Below are 19,850 nucleotides of genomic sequence, written 5' to 3' on the forward strand. Positions count from 1 at the left end.
TTCACAAAATGTACATAGCAACAGATGGGCAGCACTGAGTATTGTATTTGTCTTTTCACTGATCTACTTATATCACAGTGATGCAATAACTCAATAATGATACAAAAATATCAACATAATAAATTACATTCAACAAACAGAACTATAATCTCGTACACAAACATTTCATAAACTTTCTTTTTTCAGAAACTTTCCTTTATTATATTTAAAAAAAAATACATGTTAAAATGCTTTCTATTTTAGATGGTTGGAAGTGTAAGGTCTAACACAGCCTCAGCCATCTTTTGTCTCTTCCTCTAACCTCTGAATGCAGGTCCCAATTTCTTTCTCTTTCTTTCTGTCTGTTTTTGGCATGATATACACTATATGATCAAAAGTTTGTGGACACCTGACCATGACCCCCATATGTAGTTCTTCCCCAAACTTGCCACAAAATTGGAAAAACACAATTGTATAGATTTAAATTTAAATTTAAATTTTATTTTATTTGTATAGCGCTTTTTACAATAGACATTGTCTCAAAGCAGCTTTACAGAAATATCAACATGGTATACAGATATTAAAGGTGCGAATTTATCCCAACTGAGCAAGCCACTGAGTGGCGACGGTGGCAAGGAAAAACTCCCTAAGATGTTTTAAGAGGAAGAAACCTTGAGAGGAACCCGACTCAGAAGGGAACCCATCCTCATCTGGGTAACAACAGATAGTGTGAAAAAGTTCATTATGGATTTATATGAAGTCTGTATGGCCTTAGGAGCAGCCGTAGTCCCAGCAGTCTGGAATTAGAGAAGATTTGAGCTCCATCCAGAGGCAGAAAGGATCTGGATCTCTAGTATCTCCATAAATTCATGTGGGGCTCGGCGAAAGGAGAGAGGGAGAAAAAAGATTATTATGACTGCGAAGTAGTAGAACAGAATCTAGTCAGGGTAGGCTTGAGTAAACAAATACGTTTTAAGCCTAGACTTAAACACTGAGACTGTGTCTGAGTCCCGAACACTAATAGGAAGACTGTTCCATAACTGTGGGGCTCTATAAGAGAAAGCTCTTCCCCCTGCTGTAGCCTTCACTATTCGAGGTACCGTCAAATAGCCTGCATCTTTTGATCTAAGTAGGCGTGGCGGATCATATAAAACCAAAAGGTCGCTTAGATATTGTGGCGCGAGACCATTTAGTGCTTTATAGGTTAATAAAAGTATTTTATAGTTAATGCGAGATTTTACTGGGAGCCAATGCAGTATTGATAATATCGGTGTGATATGGTCGTACCTTCTAGTTCTAGTTAGGACTCTAGCAGCTGCATTCTGGACTAACTGGAGCTTATTTATATTCCTACTGGAACATCCAGACAGTAAGGCATTACAGTAATCTAATCTAGAGGTGACGAATGCATGAACTAGTATTTCCGCATCATGTAGTGACAATATGTTTCTTATTTTAGAAATATTTCTGAGATGAAAGAAGGCTATCCTAGTAATATTATCTACATGAGCATCAAATGATAGGCTGGAGTCAATAATCACTCCAAGGTCTTTAACTGCTGCACATGATGAAACAGAAAGACCATCCAGAGAAACCATGTGATCAGAAAGATTACTTCTAGCTACACGTGGGCCTAATAAAAGTATTTCTGTTTTATCAGAATTAAGTAGAAGGAAGTTAGTTAACATCCAATGTCTAATGTCCTTTACACAATCCTCAGCTTTACTAAGCTTCTGTCTGTCCTCTGGCTTCGCTGAAACATACAACTGTGTATCATCAGCATAACAGTGGAAGCTAATTCCATGTTTACGAATAATTTGACCTAGGGGTAGCATATATAAAGTAAAGAGCAGTGGGCCTAAAACAGAACCCTGTGGAACTCCAAAAGTAACCTCAGTACGCATGGAGAATTCACCATTTACATCTACGAACTGATAACGATCGGTCAGATAAGACCTGAGCCAGGAGAGGACTGTTCCCTTAATACCAACAACATTTTCTAATCTATCAAGGAGAATAGTGTGATCTATAGTATCAAAAGCTGCACTAAGGTCGAGTAACACAAGCAGAGAGACACAACCCTGATCGTAGGTCAGTAGAAGGTCATTTACTACTTTAACTAATGCTGTCTCTGTGCTATGATGAGGTCTAAACCCTGACTGATACATTTCATGAATGTTATTCCTATCTAAGTATGAGCATAACTGCTTTGCTACAACCTTTTCTAAAATCTTAGAGATGAAGGGGAGATTTGATATTGGTCTATAGCTGGACAATTGAGACGGGTCAAGATCAGGTTTTTTAATCAAGGGTTTAATAACTGCTAATTTAAGTGATTTAGGTACATAGCCAGTGCTTAGGGAAGAATTGATTATATTTAGAAGTGGTTCAATTACTCCTGGACAAATCTGTTTAAACAAACATGTAGGTACGGGATATAGTATGCAAGTTGATGAATTGGCTGAAGAGATTAATGTAGCTAGTTCGGTCTCTCTAAGCGAAGCAAAATACTCTAAACATTGATCTGATAGCATGTATTTGTATATAGAATGTATTTGTATGCTGTAGCATTACAGTTTCCCTTCATCGGAACTAAAAGGCCCAAACCTGTTCCTGCATGACAACACACAAAATGTACACCTATACATAAAGTGAGCTATATGAAGATATGGTTTGCTAAGGTTGGTGTGGACTTCAACCCCACTGAACACTTTTGAGATAAACTGGAATGCAAACTGCACCCCAAGCTTCCTCACTTGACATCAGTGCCTGACCTCACTAATGCTCTTGTGGCTGAATGAACACAAATCTCCGCTGCAAAATCTAGTGGAAAGCCTTCCCAGAAGAGCAGAGATTATTATAACAGCAAAGGTGGACTAACACTGGAACAGGATGTTCAAACACACATGAGTGTGATGATCAGGTGTAACGTGGCTGTGGGAATGTGTGCTCATTCAGCAATAAAAGCATTAATGAAGTCAGGCACTAATGTCAGGTGAGGAGACCTGGGGCACAGTCCATGTTTCAATGTTTCATCCCAAATTTCAATTCACAATTCATCCCAAAAGTGTTCAGTGAGTTTGAGGTCAGGGCTCTGAGCAAGCCACTTGAGTTCTTCCACACCAGCCTTGGCAAGCAATGTCTTCATGGATCTTGCTTTGTGCACAGGGGCATTGTCATGCTGGAACAGGTTTGGAGACCTTTAATTCCAGTATAGGAAAATCTTGGTGCTACACCAAACAAAGACATCCTGATTGTGTGTTTCCTATTTTGTGGCAACAGTTTGGGGAAGGCTCAAGTTTGGGTGTGATGTTCAGATGTTCACATGCGTTTGGCCATATATTGTCTATCACCCATGTGAAAAAGTCATTGCCTCCTAAACTTAATATCTGGTTGTGCCACCTTTAGCAGTAGCAACTGCATCCAAACACTTCTGATAACTGGAGATCAGTCTTTCACATCACTGTGGAGGAATTTTGGCCCATTCTTCATTGTAGAATTGCTTTAATTCAGCCACATTTGAGGTGTTTCGAACATGTAGTGCGTGTTTAAGGTCCTCCCACAGCATCTCAATGGGACTCAAGTCAGGACATTGACTCTGCCACTCCTGTCATGATTTCCCCTCACGTTAGTGCTGTAGCACGCGTGCTTCCGGGTTTCAGTGACATTGACTTTGCTTACTTTTGACATGTGCATTTGTTATGATTTCTGTCCTGTCTCCACCCCTGTATTGCCATTGGTTGTTCCCTTATGTGTCATCATTAGTCTCACCTGTTTTGTGCTTCACCCTTGATTTCGTTCGGTATTTAAACCCCTTGTGGTTTTTTGTTCGCTGCGAAGTATTAGGTATCACCATGCCAAGCCTTTTGTTCTTTGTTTCTGTGCCGTAGTTTTGATCCTGTTCTCGTCCTTGTTTTTTGATTCTATTTTGCCTTGTTCATACCTGTTTGCCGATCGCCTGACTATTTGCTTGTTTGATCATGCCTATGTCTCACATTTTGGATTTGCCTGCCTCTCTTCAATAAAGCTCTTATCTGCACTTGTAGCCACCTCCACCTCCAAAACCTTAATTTTCTTTCATTTGAGCCAGTAAGGGATGGACTTGCTTGTTTGACTGTTAGTATGATGTTAGCTACATACATAGCTTTAGGCCATGTAATGGGCCCATGTCTTGCAACAGTTCCACATTTGACTCATCAGTTCACACAACATTATCCAAAAAGTCTTGGGGGTCAAGATGTTTTTTGGCACATGTGAGATGAGGCTTTATGTTCCTCTTACTTAGCAGAGGATTTTACCATGCAACTCTCCCATGTATACCATTTCTTGCCCAGTCTTTTTCTAATGGTGGAAGTGTGAATGCAGATGCTATCTGAGGCGAGTGAGGCCTGCAGGTCCTTAAATATTTGTTTGGGTTTTTGTTGCTTCTTGGATGAGTCGTTATTGCACTCTTGGAGGAATTTTGTAAGAATTTTTAGTACTTGCTAGTACTACTGGAAAGATTCAGCACTGTTCCAAATTTTTTTCATTCCATGATAATGGCTCTCACTGTGGTTTGCTGGAGTAACAGAGCATTAAAAATGGCTTTGTAACCCTTTCCAGATTGACATATCACAAAAACATTCATTTTGGAATCTCTTTTCTTCAATGCGTTATGTGCTGTGTAAAGAAAAAGCCCTGGTCAGTTAATTAGTGCAGTGTTAATGTGTTGGAGATATTGTTCTTTTTCAACATACTTTTAAATGGTCATTTCTTCTAGCAAGATACAAACATCTAGCTGTAGGGTCATTGAGCACTTCATTAGGAACACCATAAATAATAGATAGAGCCTCTCTTTACTCTCAAAACCATGTTGTCCGATTACATCATGCAATTTCTGCAGATTTTTCAGGTGCACTTTCATGCTGCGAATCTCCTGCTCTACCACATCCTAAAGGTGTTCGATTGGATTCAGGCCACTGAAGAACATTGAGCTCATTGTCACATTGTGACATGGTGCATTATCATGCTGGAAGTAGCCGGTGCCCACTGCAGCCTCAGCTTTCTGTTCTTGGTTGACAAAAGTGGAACCCGACATGCTCTTCTGCTGTTGTGGCCTATCCGCCTCAAGGTTCAACGTGTTTGTGCAATTTGAGAGGTTTTTCTGCTCATCACAATTGTACAGTGTGCTTATCTGAGTTACTGTACCCTTTCTGTCAGTTCAAACTAGTCTGTCCATTCTCCGTTGATCTCTCTCATCAACAAGGCATTTCCGTCCACAGAACTGCTGCTCACTGGATGTTTTTTCTTTATTGCACCATTCTGAGTAAACTCTAGAGACTGTTGTGCATGAAAATCCCAGGAGATAAGCAGTTATAGAAACCAGCCCGTCTAGCACCAGTGTTATGCTACCGCCGGCAGATGGCGCTGTGGTGACTACATGCACGGGCAGCTTGAGAACGCTCACGTGCACGTGATTGAAGTGCATGGACGCTAAAGCTGGGTTAAGTGTTGCCAGCTGTCGGCAATCAAGGGACTGTCTACTTAAACCCCTTGCGTTGCTGCGTACATCGTGCGGCATTAAATAAAGTAAAGTAAAGTAAAGTAAAGTAAAGTAAAGTAAAGTAAAGTAAAGTAAAGTAAAGTAAAGTACAGGACAGGACAGGACAGGACCGGACCGGACCATCAAGCCAAGTAAAATAAGGAGGAGAAAGGACTAACAGAGAAGACGATGGTATGTATAATGGTGCCAGGTTGTGATGTTGCCATGCTCTGTTTGTTTTCCTGTTCCTTAGTTTATACCCTGTCATAGTTGAGTGTTGTTATGCTGTCCTAGTTACATGAGATGTTCCTGTCCTAGTTACATGAGATGCTCCTGTTCTAGTTACATGCTCCTGTTCTAGTTACATGAGATGTTCCTGCTTTAGTTAAAGGAGATGTTCATGCTTTAGTTATGTGTTTCTGCCATTTGTTAAGATTGTTTCCTTTTTGTTTATAGTTGGAGGGGAACTGCTTGAGTTAGAGTTTTATGTTTAGATCTGGTTTCCTGCCTCCTCGTGTGTTTATTTTAGTGGCACAATAAAGACTGCTTTCCTGCACGCACTTCCTGTCTCCAAGCCCTGTTTCGTAACAACCAGCAATCAGTGAGATTACATTTCCCCGAATTCTGATGGTTGATATGAACATTACCTGAAGCTGCTGACCCGTGTCTGCATGATTTTATGCATTGCACGGCTGCCACATGATTGGCTGATTAGATAATTGCATGAATATGTAGGTGTACAGGTGTTCCTAATAAAGTGTTCAGTGAGTGTAGTTAACCCACTGCCTGTGACATGCAGTTTTGTCTTTGCTACGTAAACGCAACTAGTTTAATAAATACAGTTAATAAATCAATAGACTTGCCAATATGTTTTTTCATAGAATTGTACAAAATTAAGAGCTGTATGTATATAAATCATGAATTAAGTATAAATATCATAGGAAGGGGAAGAAAATTCACTTCTGACATCTCTCATCAGCAAGGCGATTCTGCCGTCTCTGCTGCTCACTGGATTTTGTGTAAACTCTAGTGACTGTTGTGTGTGAAAGTCCCAGAAGATCATCAGTTTCTGACTTTTTTTGACAGTTTAACTGAAGGTCTTCACATGATTTTATGCATTGTTCTGCTGCCACATGATTGGGTCACTGGATAATTTTATAAAGAGGCAGGGTACTCCTATTAGGTAATAGGTATTCCTATTAAAGTGGCCAGTCAGTGTATGTGTAACTAAACAAGTTTTTTATTTTTATTTTTATTGGCAGCTACTGGGCCCCTGGCCACCCACAACCAAACTCTCAAGGCTCCTGTGCACTGTTAAAGGCAGAGCGGTCACAAATGAACAACTGGATTTCAAACCGCTGTGGGGTGTTGTCACAGTACATCTGCCAGAGAGATTAAAAGTGGAGAATGATCAACTATAACCATCACATACATCTGCTACATTTGCCTTTAATATCATCATTTTATTCTTTTACTTAATTTTTACAAATGCAGTTCGAAAATGGTAAAAACAGAATCAGTACATGAAACAATCCTGTTCTGTGATACACAATCAAGATTGAGAAAATGAGAATAGAAAGTATATTCATTGAAAGTGACTCTGTGCTTATATTACATGTAAATTGTAATGTTTTTAACTGCACTGATACTTTGCATTATTTTTAAAAAATAATTTTGCAGAATGTATTTTAAAATATATATTATAAATATATACCTATAGCTGACTATAAATTAAGTAGCGAGGAGATTGTTTTTTCAGTGATTCAATTTAAAAAATAATAAAATTTCTAATTTTTCACCACAAAGTAGTATTCACTCAATAAAATAATGACATGAAGTTGTACAGAATCAGTATACTTCCAACACGTTTCATCTCTCAAACAGGTTTCATCTCTTGAGCATGTTAATGCTCTGTTCTTTGTGTCTAAAATGAGAAGGCTGTGGTGTGTAATCTGCCAGCAAAGCCCTTCAGTATCTTGCATGCTTTTCATGCCTGCTGGGTCTTGGGCCTGGGTCGTTTCTCTCACTTCCCTCTTTCTTGTCTGAGTCATCATATTTTGTGAACACAAAATACTGTCTGATCTTCTGCATAATCTGGTCATTGCAGTCCTCCACTCTGAAATAATAACAGTGTTAAATGAGGGTTTAAACTATGATTTATATGGTAATATCATGATGGTGATAAATATGGTCATGATTATAATATTATTGGCCATCATACTTGTGTTCCTTACCAGAGATACCAGCGGTCTCCCAGGCCATAGTGCAAACCACACATACCCAGCCTTGGTTACAAACACCGCAGCAGCTGATGTTCCATTAATCAAAGAGGTGGCTAACACATACACAGAATACAAAGTAAACGATATACTAAACGATCATTCAAAATGACACAGTAAACTACAATCAGTGCCACAAATTGCTGTCTAAATTTACATTCGGTTTAGTTTTGCCATTTCTAGTTTTTTTTTTTTACTTTTATACTTACCTGTTCATCTCCTGTGCAACCGTGTGTCACTCATCATGGCCCTAAGGAGGCAGAGGAGGAGGAGATGGGACACCACAATGAAGAAGACCACATGCACAATAGTGTGGTCCACAGACTAATCAGTCATTCCCACAGTCAGCTCAAACATGGTGAAGAGCGTAATGGGGTACATCGCTGGTGTGGATAGATGGTCATGTATACAGTCCACTGATTTAGAGTTCAGATGGGGAAATTGCAGGTTAAGATGATGTTTTGCCTCTGCCACTAGGTGGTGGACAGGGTCAAATGTCTGAAATAGTTTGAAGTATATTTTATGAGTATTTGAGGCATAACAATTAGCAACAAGATCGACTAGACTTGGCATTGAAGGCATATTTTTTGAAAATGTCATACAATTTCTGGATTCATTTACAGTGCTGTTTATTACAGAGTTTAGTTTATGTGTGTAAAATCCTAAGAGGGCAGTTTCACTCAACCACATGAACTTGAACTGATATAAATAGTTCATATGATCCAGTATCAACCTTCTGAGAATTTTCAGGTTATAAACCTGGGGCTCTGTTCTGTTTGCTGTTCATATAAAACAATGGTGGAGGAGCTCACAAGTGCTATACCACTAAAGATTGGTTGCATCTGAGTGATGTAATATTTCGATATACTGGAGAACCCTACATAACATTACAAATAACACATTAATGCCACACTATATAGCCAAAAGTTTGTGGATACCTGACCATGAATCCAACCTTCCCCACAAAGTTGGAGCTACAGAGTTGTATAGGATATCTTTGTATGCTGTAGCATTACAATTTCTCTTCACTGGGACTAAAGGGTCCAAACCTGCTCCATTGGGATAAATTGATATGCTGAGTACAACCCAGGTCCCCTCACCCAACATCAGTGCCTGACCTCACTATTTCTCTAGTGGCTGAATGAGCAACTTCACACAGCATGTTCCAAAACCTACAGGAAAGCCTTCCCAGAAGAGTGGAGGTTGTTATTATTATTATTATTATTATTATTATTATTATTATTATTATTATTATAGAAATCAAACCATGAATAAATTTACTTGAGCTTACTGCTGAAGTAAAAAGGACATTCAAATCACAAACCCACTTACATCAGTTCACAGTGAGCTCCTCTATGTATAAATTGTTTTACTGTAGCATTTTAACATAATTGCAATTCAAAACCACATGGTCAATATAATTGACTGTCAATATAATTGATCAAAATCACTGTCAGTATAAGTGAACCAGGCTATTTGGATGCATTATAAAAGGGACAATGGATTAAAAAGTGCCTCCATGGCACAATTATATTGATAGATCCTCTGACTTTAAAGAGCCGTTACTTTAAAATTCTATAGTAAAATGAATTAATCTCTATTGTGGGCATAGAGGAGCTCACTGTGAACTGATGTGAGTGGATTTGAGATTTGTTCATGTCTAGCAGTAAATTGAAGTAAAATATTAGTATGATATTATACAAATACTGTGAATTGTTGTGTGTTTGTGTGTTTATTACTTTCATATTCTTATTTATTTTTCTTCTTCCTCTTCATCTTCTGATTATTATTATTTTAAATGATCGTTTTGTTGAAAGTTAAGTTGCTTTGGTTGGGTAGAAGCTCGAGGCCGCTCGCTTTATGCTTTCAGCGCTATTACCGCAAAGCGTCTAAAAGCCGCGCCCCTGAAAAATTATGTGCCTCTAGAGTCTAGATTAACCGTGCTTTCAGATAGAGCGGCTGCGTATTCCCGTCAGTGCTGACATCCTCGCGAGATTTCATAATGTGTTTGGTTTAGGCTACGGTAATACTATATGAATTGATCACGATTACTCTACACAATTCAATCTAGTAATTAGAAACTTGTTTAAAGTTTAGTATAAACAATGAAATGACGTTTTGATGAGAAACTTATATTTTATGTAAACTATTATTTATTTCCTAAATCTGACCACATATTCCATTGTTTCCAGTGTACTCTCTCATTTGTTTTCCAATAACAGCATGCCAAATGAACAACACAGTCTGTTTTTAACTGTTTATAGTTACAGCTGATGTTATGGAATGTCAAGTTTATTCCATACATTATAGCAGCTTTACATAAATTACAACCAACACAGCTGTTTAGGGAGGGCACGTTCGCCTCACAACTCTAGGGTTGGGGTTCGAGTCCCACTGTGGCCCTGTGTTTGTGGAGTTTGCATGTTCTCCCCGTGCTGCTTTCCTCTGGGTACTCCAGTTTCCTCCCCCAGTCCAAAAACATGCTTGGTAGGCTGATCCAAAGTGTATGAATGTGTGTGATTGTATGCCGCCTTGTGCCCGATGCTCCCTGGCATAGGCTCCAGGTTTCCCGTGACCCTGAAAAGGATAAGCGGTATAGAAGATGAATGGATGGACAGCTGTTTAGGGCTGCTGTTATGGAAAATAAATCAATGCCTTCTGACCAATCAGATTTGAGAATTTAACAGTGCTGTGGTATAAATTTAGCTTTGTTTATTGGTCTCAGAACACAGCAGAAAATGTGGATTAGCAATACTACATCACAAAGATCTATATTTGTGCATAAATTATGCTGATTAATGGGTATTTGCATATTTATTCTTTGACATATCATCAAATTCTTAAAGAGAATCTATGATAATTGGGAACTTATCTCATTTTTGTTTTGTAAAAATGATGCAACATCTGTTCCTGTCAAAATGGGGAATTTGCTCATTGTACAATGTATTCTTTAGCAATGACTGAACCTGCTGTACTGACCTTTACAATGATTAGCGCTTATTAGTTCAAAAACTGCCTTTTTGTTAACACAAAACAAATCTCAACTAAGCGAGACATAGAAATTAAGTAACTGATATATGTGTTAAAGGAAGATTTAAATAATCTTGCTTTAATGGTACTAAATTTAGCTGCCTGAAAAAAAATCCAGGATGTCATGTTAAAACTTTGATAACTAGATGAAAACATTTTAGGAAAATATCATAGAGGTGAAGACATCTATAAATTACGAAAATCTTGCACATGGAACAAAAGTTCTGCTGCTATTTGTTCCTGCATGAACTGATTGGAGTAGCTTTGTTCAGTTATAAGATGTTCTGTAAGGCTAACATATAAACACATAAGTCTACTCAGAGGCTAACATATAAACACAGACGCTTATACATAGACTGCTAATTAATCCCCTGAAGTGCTTGTTTGTTGAAGGGTTGGCAGGAGGGTAAGGAGAAGAGAGATGATGGAGTGTTGGTAGTTTGAGAGAGAATATGGCACCTTAAAAGATAGCTCAGGATTCCAGGATGCTCAGGACAGAGGGAGTCTACATACGTTGGTTATGTTTCTGCCTCTTTAAGTGTTGAAAGCTTCTTGTTATGGAGTTTGTGTCTAATTCGAAACTTGACAATTCCAAGAATCGAATAAAGACATTCATGCGATTGGATGAGTGGACACCAGCCAACTGGGGGCACCAATTGATTAAGATAAAGACTAGACCATTAAAAATATTTGCGATGTTTTCTATATATATATAATTTACTGGAAGAGATGCAAACAGATATTTTATATATACAATAGAGAGTGATAGATAGATAGATAGAGAGAGAGAGAGAGAGAGAGAGAGAGAGAGAGAGAGACTATAATAATTAATATATTTTTTTCAACTTTGAGGATTTAAGGATTTAGGTCAAGAAAGAAGATTCTTTCTACATTCTGCTAAATGTAAGGCTTATTTACCATTATTTCTGGCCAAATATATGACCCTGTTGACAAATTGATATTTAGGGCACCCTAGGACACCACATTGTGTTACAGTAATCCTGGCCTGACTAAACAGTACAATTCTGAAACTCGGGTTCTTAGAAGAAGGAGTGACAATAGCGGACAAAAGTCATGAAATAAAAAGAGAAGTGGCGGTGTTGTGTTAATGGTGTGTTATTATAAAAGTATGATGAGGAAGTGTGAAGACAGCAAGACATGGGATGAGCGTGAACTAATATAATATAATAAACTACCAGTCAAATGTTTGGAGACACTTGGAGAATAAAGTGTTTCTCATGATCTTAAAAACCTTTTGATCTGAAGGTGTTTGATTGAATGTTTGAAATCGGTGTTGTGGACAAAAATATAATTGTGCCAACATATTCATTTCTTTCATTAGAAAACTATCATTTTATTTACAAATATATATATATTTTTAAAGGGATGACTTGGAGCAAAATATTCCAAGAAGCAGCCAATAAAAGTCCAGCATAGGTGGGAAGGCCTTTAATACTGTTTAAAAAGCATCTCAGGGAGATTGCTCAAGAAATTGGTTGAGAAAATGCCAATAATACATTTCTGGAAATTCTAGGTGCCTAGTGCTAAGTCCGCCCCTGATTACAGTAGTTATATAAGTCCCCATATAAGTCTTTTTGTCTGCCTTCGGACAGTAAGGGGTTTGGTCAAGAAAACGAAACAATATCAGCAGAGAAAGTGAGAGACCATGGACGGAGAGAAAATGGCTGAGGTAGAGATGAAAGAGATCATTCCAGCAGAAGTACCAGACAATAAGGATGCAGAGAAAGGCAACATGGAAGGAACAAAAGGTAACATTTTTTTTTAAACTTTAAATGTCAAAACCTAAAAAAAAGCATTGATAGCATTGTGTCTCTACAAGTGGGTATTTGGATACTGATAAGCTACTTACACTGAAACCTTTTAGCAAATTTCAAAATATTTTCTTCTGCTTACCTTTCCCGTGCCTGACTTTTTGTCCAGGGGCATCATGCATTGAGGCCTGGCATTGGGCATTCAGGGCAGTAGCCCTGAAGATATTTTTCTTTAACCCCACTGTTGTACAAAAATCTGATGCCCAGACAAATCATACTCCCCTTTGATTTTTCACAGAACTAGCACCAAGAACATACTGTATATGGAAGATGTCTAAACCTAAATTAATAAGTAGAAATTGAATTAGTTTGTATAAAAGGTGCAAAGAAACATGGCAGATCCATTCAACTTGAAACTGCCAAAGCTTTGAAAGCATTAGAAACTTGCACTTGCATATACATGTATTTTAAAAATACTAATATTTAATCACATATAATCATAATCTTAAAAAATATTTTTTCATGAAAGTAGGCTTTATATAGCGTTCATCACACAATATATTTCCCTACATTGTCTAATATACAAGTAAATTAAATGTTTGTAATGTAACCAGTGTTTGAAGTGGGAAAAAATGCCAGTTCTCCCCTTATTCACATGTTGGCGTGTGTATCGGCCGGTATCGGCTAATTATTAAGTACTACTTTCTGAATTTCTTCAGTGAATAAAAGCTACTAGGAGATATTGCTGAAGTTCACAACATTCATTTATTTACTCCAAGGGACAACCACTTACCAAACAATTAATTTTATAATATAGAACTACAACATATTATAATTTAATAATGTAATAACATATGTATGTTACTGTAATAATGTAATAATATAATAATGCAATATTTGTATGATACCTGTATGAGACTATATACTATTAGTTTTGTTATTAATATGTTATGTACGTGGGTGTGCATGTTTATCATAATTTTGTTGCATGTAAATACCTTATACAGAAAATCCAATGAAAGGATATATGCTCAGTTCGAATTGTGGATGCTAACAGATGCTTAGCTGTGGGTTACCTATTTAGGAATGGCAACTCAGGCATACTTACAACAACCATGTATACAGGAATATTCTGAACATCATATTCGGAATGTGGCTGCAACCCGAATATAGACTTTAAACGGAATTTAATGTGCATGTAAACGTGCTCATTGTCTGACTCACGTGTTCACTTTGTGCCCTTTTGTAGCCAGGTCAACATTATTGGCATTAATGTTACTTAGCATTATTGTTAGGTTACTTAGATTAGCATTAATGTTATGTTACATAACGATAGACGAGCATTAACATTATTTATCTTTGAATTTAAAAAAAAAAACAACATAAAAAAATTAATTGAGACTTGTCAAGAGAATGGAAGCAGGTGAGCGTCACATAGTGACCCCTGGGTAATGTAGTTTATGAAGGGTAATTATGAATAACCTGTTATGGAGATAGGCAGAAAAGAGGACCGGCAGCTTTTGAGAAGTGCCGGTATGCAAGAAAAAGTCACGGTACGCCAAAGAGTCAAATGTATAAGTGCTAGTACAGTGTACCGGTGAGTACTGGCTCACTTTGAGCACTGAGTGTAACCGTAGGCCAGTAGATTCCCACATTTTTTTAAGTTGTATGAAAGTTATATATCAATGTTTCAATATATCTCAAAAAATAGAAGTAGGGCGCATGGTGGCTTAGAGGTTACTACGTTTGCCTCAGACCGCCAAGGTTGGTGGTTTGATTCTCACTGCAGCCCTGTGTGTGCAGAGTTTGCATACTCTCCACATGCTGTGGGGGTTTCCTCCCCCAGTCCAAAGACACGCATGGTAGGCTGATTGGTGTGTCCAAAGTGTCCATAGTGTGTGAATGTGTATGTGATTGTGCCCTGCGATGGACTGTCACCCTGTCCAGGGTGTACCCCACCTTTTGCTCCCTGGGATAGGCTTCAGGTTCCCCATGACCCTGTAGGATAAGCGGTATAGAAAATGTTAATATTAGTCACATCAGTGATGATTAACCCTTGAAAAGACAATGATTTAAATCTAAACTCATCACAATTTTCCAACATACAAAGGTCCAAAAACTGTTGTCATGTTTTTCTTTTTTCAATTTTAAGTCTTGTATAGCTAATAAACCTACATTTGAAATAACAGGAACAACTGTTTTGAGGTCAGCTGCTGTTTCTTAAAGCTATAAAGATTAATGAGTTCATTCCAGGGTTTAATACAAAGCCACATGACTTCAGTATGTGCCTATTCAATATTTTTTTCACGGACACATCATTTATACTGCTGACACATCTTGTTATGGAGACTGTGTCCTCAAAAGCATTGGACTCTTGCTTCAATAGATGGGTTTACCAGAGGGGAAGTATAATTTCCACAGTGTTAACATTACACCTGTTGAAATTATACTCCTGTTCCCAACACAGGTTTACAAGATCAAAAACACACCCCATTTATAGTGCTAACAAAATTTTGACAGCGGGTGTTTTAGTTACATTTGTCTTGCTGATAAACCTTTATGTGTCTTACTGTTAATTATGTTTTGTGTCTGCAGTGTTTCGATTTCATACACATTATGACAAATTCCTTTAATATAGATTATGAAAATATAAAATATAAATATCTAAATAAAGATATGGGGTAAGCGCTCATTAGTATTAAACAAATTTGTTCACCTCTTATTTGTGAAGGATCTAAGGGTCTAATCTGAGTTCTTAATAGCAACCTATGTGTGTGTTCAGCTTGAAGAGAACAAACAAACCTCTGTGTTGTACCTCATTTATTATATTTCTTATTCTTTTAAAAATTATTTTATTTATTAATTTAACCTTTTATATATACATGAATAACTTGGCAATTTATATTATTTTTCTGTTACTGTTTAATATTATGTTGTGTGCTGCACTGCCATCACAAGTAAGTTGTGGGGACAGAAAATTTACACTGTTATACAAGCTGTACACTCACTACTTTACATTGTAGCAAAGTGTAATTTCTTCAGTGTTGTCACATTTAATATATATAATCAAATATTTACAAAAATGTGAGGGGTGTACTCACTTTTGTGAGATACTGTATATTAGACAATGTATGGGAATACATATTGTGTGATGAACACAATATAAAGGCTACTTTCATGAAAAAAACGATTATGATTATATACGATTAAATATTAGTATTTTTAAAATACATGTATATGCAAGTACAATGGGAAGAGTAACACAGTACTTTACTACAAAACACTGCATGAACTAATAAGAAAGGTCAATAGCACAAACGTCTTGGCTCTGAAGTTCAGGCAGCCGGACATTCATGTCAGTGTGAAATTAACAGTTTTGCTTTGGCAACTGGTAACTTGATTCCTAATGCTTTCAAAGCCTTGGCAGTTTCAAGTTGAATGGGTCTCGTTCAAACATTCTTTCAGTATCTCACTATGGGAAACGCCTCAGGTGTGACCGATCCTGGAATAACACCACGTCTGTCAGTTGACTGACCAATCACGCCCGCGATGAAGGAGTCCTGCTTCCTTAACATATAAGATGTTGCCGAAGGTCCCTTCGTCATTCTCGTTCTCTTTCCCGATCAAACTGGAAGCTATCGTCAGCAAAACCTGCTAAAGATAGTTGCTCAGAAGTTCACCAACAAGCTGTAAAGGTATGTCACTGAACATGGCTGTTTTTGCTATCGGGTTTATTCACTGTTGTGGTGAATAGCCTATTATTTGCTTGGGATACATTAAGAGAATTAATGTGTTACAGCAAATTCTCTCCTTGTTCTTTTCCTAAATGGCACATTGTGGTGAGTTTAGGTTTTTGCATTATGGGACCACTGGTTCTGCAGGTGGTGGAGCAAAGGTGAAAGAAATCATGTCCGTGCGATTGTGGCTTGATGGTTTCATGCAAGGATTCCCATCCCTGGAGCATCTCATGTCTGGGGGTGAAACATGCTCAGATCGGCACCCATGAACCTCGAGTGTTGTCCCCACTGTACTCTATTCCTATCAAGGGTGTTGGAGAGAAAAGTGCAAGTCATAGCCACTAATAAAGGAGACCCCTGCCTTTCTCCATCACCCTGTGTCATGCAGTTGGGGTGAATTAATGGATGGGGTCTCCCTTGAGCTGCCTCCCTTCTTCATATTGGACACCTTAGCTGGTGAAGGCGAGGAGGATGACAACAGGGTTATCACTCGTCTATTAGATGAGGAAGGAGAGGAGGATGAAGACGATGTGATCCTCCCACCAAATTTCTTTTTCGGCCAGGCAGCGCATTAAGGGAGAGGACCCCCTCCCCAGTTCAGGTTGTGCTCGACCTTATTGAAATGTACTGGATGGCAGAGGCAAAACTATTAATTGGCCGTCACAGCAGGTGGGCCAGGGAATGGAGAGAGATCTTCTGCGGTCACAGCTCATTCCCCCAGCCCCTGTGTGCGATTCAGATTTGAAACTTTTTTGGGATAATTTTCATACAGGGTTCATGTTAAAGGATTTTCTAAGCTGGACATCCACAATATGGAGGACGTAGGGATGTCAAATCCCCCCCCGCCCCAAGTTGAGCTGTCAGTGGCTCATCATCTCCACTCTAACCACAGGTCATCGTTTTCTTCCACCTCAAGTTCGTTGCCAGGACGTACTGAGTGCTTAACAGCCTTGGTTATGCAGAAAATCTACTGATCTTCAGCCTTGGCAGTGAGGGCTCTTAATGCCATGTCTTTCCTCACTGCTTATCAAGCAGAGCTCATGGAGGAGATGGGGAGGCAAATGGATACCGGGACACCAAACCTCGCTCTCTGGGAAGAAAGCTGCATCATTGCAGATCTCAGCCTGAGAACATCTAGGGGTGTTGTACAGAGCTGTGGTCGCAGCATTGGACTGTCAGTGGTGGGCGAGCGGGCTCTGTGGCTGGGGCAATCGGGGCTGTCAGACAGACAGAAGGTGGATTTCCTTTTCGGGGCTTCAGTCACTGCCATGAGGTAGCAATGTGATCTAAGGAAACAGGAGGGCGAGGCTTTCCAAACCTGCCTCCCTCATAAATTCACTGCTAGAGCTCCTCATGCCCCAGATTTGCAACTCCCCTGTAGTGGGCACTCAGGCTTTAGGACATCACTTCAATTTTTTAGGCTGGATACTACAGAGTATGGAATTAAATTTGTGTCAAAAGTATTGAACGTAACTTTTCAAGAAATAAACAAAAATATGAAATGAGAAAGAAGAAAAACACTTAAAAAATTTACATGGTCTACAGATAAACAGCATTCTTTTTCAACAGTTTTCTAAGCTTTGTTTTCGTTAATCATGGTTTATTAATGTGCTGCCAGAGTTTTTGTTTACGCTTTAAAAGTTTTTGTTTATGCTCCACAAGTTTGTGTTCGCCATTAGGGCACAAATCTCGTGTGGGTGGGGCTTAATGTCACGGTATGAAGTTGAGACAGATGCAGGTGCAGAATTTTAAATGTTTTAATAAATAACCCAACAAAATACAAAAGACACTATGACTAAAGCAAAACAGTGTGGAAAAGACTAAACATAAACTAAAGAAACAAAACACGATAACATAGACAAAGGTAAAGCAAGAAAAACGTGAGACAAAGAGTGCAGTGCAAACTGTGGCTATATACATGAGTGCTCGTTAACAGAAACGTGATTCAGGTGCAGGTGGTCATGTGACTATGGTGCCGTGGCTGCTGGGAACTGTAGTTCCGAGTTCCCTCTCTGATTTCATGACACTTAACAGCGGTTTATTCTCATTCCACTCTCACACCTCGTATGCCCTGTATTTATTTTTGGAGGAATAGATTGTGATTTGTCTGTGTATATAGACTTATACATGTAACAGGGTCAGTTAGCTGGTCTGCTTCAGACACATCTGCAGTACGAGAGTTGTCCATATCCCATAGTGAGGTACTGAACGAATGTTTGAAAGAAAACTTTGTTTACGTAACCCCAGTTCTCTAAAAACAGGACTGAGGTATCTCACTCACTACACTCCCCTACTTACAGTTGTACAGAGAAGAGATATGCTAAGAATGACGAAGGGACCTTCGGCAGCGTCACATATGTTCAGTGGGCGGGACTTCCTCATCATGGCTGTGATTGGTCTGTAAGTTGACAGACGTGATGTTACTGGTGCTTCCAGGATCGATCACTCCCGAGGCATTTCCCATAGAGAGTTCTGTTTCATTCCTACTGATAGCCAGAGGCAGTGTAACACTATTTGATGATGGCAGCACCAGCCAGATAGGTCGAGAGAATACACCAACAAAGTCATGTAGTGACATATGCAGAGCCCTGGGGGTTATAAACCACAGTAGCTCAGCACTCTGCCTCTTTCACTTTCTCGCTTGGTTGAGCTAGGTTGTTTTTGGTTGAGTGATATATTCGCGCTGTCAAGTGCAGCTTACCAGAGCAGTGAGATATCATCCTTACAAGCTGTGTCAGTGCGCATCAACACCATTTCAACAGATTCGGAGTATTTTAGCAGCATTTTCGTGAGTTTATATTGTTTGCATCGGTAACACTCTGTGCCTCTTGGTGCAATCCGGTGGCTGGTGTTTTCCACACTGAGTTAATGGTCCCCCGTTGACTCATCATCTATTCAGCTGGTCTGAGTGTTCTTTCCTTGAATTTCGTTATTCTCTGTGCCCCTCGGTTCAATCCATAGGTCATTTTAGATATTTTACCTGTCGGTCCATACGAGGGAGTGTTTTTTTTTTTTTTTTTTTTAATAGTTTTTCCTGTCTGCCTTTGTTGCTTCATTACCATCATCCTGCTTAACTTTAAACCTTATGGTGCTATCCGAGGGTGTTATTAGCGAGTAACTATGGCTCACAGCTTGATTGCCACTGACCTATAAGCTGTGCCCTAATACTCTGCTCCCAGACGACAGTCATGACATCTGCTCATCGTGTTTGGGTGTTCAACATCTGAGAGAGGCTCTCACGGACCCATGTCTACACTGCAGCCTTCTACCTATGTATCCTAATTCAGCAGTGGGACTCGGGCAGCTGGATATAGCCCCTTCGCGCACTCTGAAGCGCACGGCGTCTGTGGCAGCTGGCACTCTCCTTCCATCTAAGCAGAGGGTCGCATTGCGAAGTGATGAATATTCGCGTGTTGAGGAAAATTTAATTTCTAAGACGGTTTCTGTGCTTTCTTCAGAAATGGTGGCACTGAAATGCCTGCTTCACTCACTTCAGCTGGTCACATTTACACCTGTGGTGGTGACACAGGAG

At 39.0% G+C, this 19,850-nt stretch overlaps 2 protein-coding genes across 5 annotated transcripts in view; both read left to right on the forward strand.

Moving 5' to 3' along the window:
* LOC128608173 (natural killer cells antigen CD94) overlaps nucleotides 1-6,927 on the forward strand; it is a 55,718-nt gene extending 48,791 nt beyond the window's left edge. The window contains exon 16 of the transcript XR_008386014.1: nucleotides 6,763-6,927. The gene's annotated coding sequence lies outside the window, so the exon portion shown is untranslated. The remainder of the gene's footprint in view (nucleotides 1-6,762) is intronic.
* Nucleotides 6,928-12,283: 5,356 nt separating this feature from the next.
* LOC128608191 (killer cell lectin-like receptor subfamily B member 1B allele B) overlaps nucleotides 12,284-19,850 on the forward strand; it is a 38,655-nt gene continuing 31,088 nt past the window's right edge. Inside the window, exon 1 of one of the 4 annotated variants that reach the window (XM_053625754.1) lies at nucleotides 12,284-12,578. In XM_053625754.1, coding sequence (XP_053481729.1) covers nucleotides 12,476-12,578 — 103 coding nt within the window. In that variant the 5' untranslated portion in view covers nucleotides 12,284-12,475. The remainder of the gene's footprint in view (nucleotides 12,579-19,850) is intronic. The other 3 variants (XM_053625745.1, XM_053625764.1, XM_053625736.1) reach the window with 3 other exon arrangements.

Source organism: Ictalurus furcatus, chromosome 1 (genome assembly GCF_023375685.1).
Source record: "Ictalurus furcatus strain D&B chromosome 1, Billie_1.0, whole genome shotgun sequence".
NCBI lineage: Eukaryota > Metazoa > Chordata > Actinopteri > Siluriformes > Ictaluridae > Ictalurus > Ictalurus furcatus.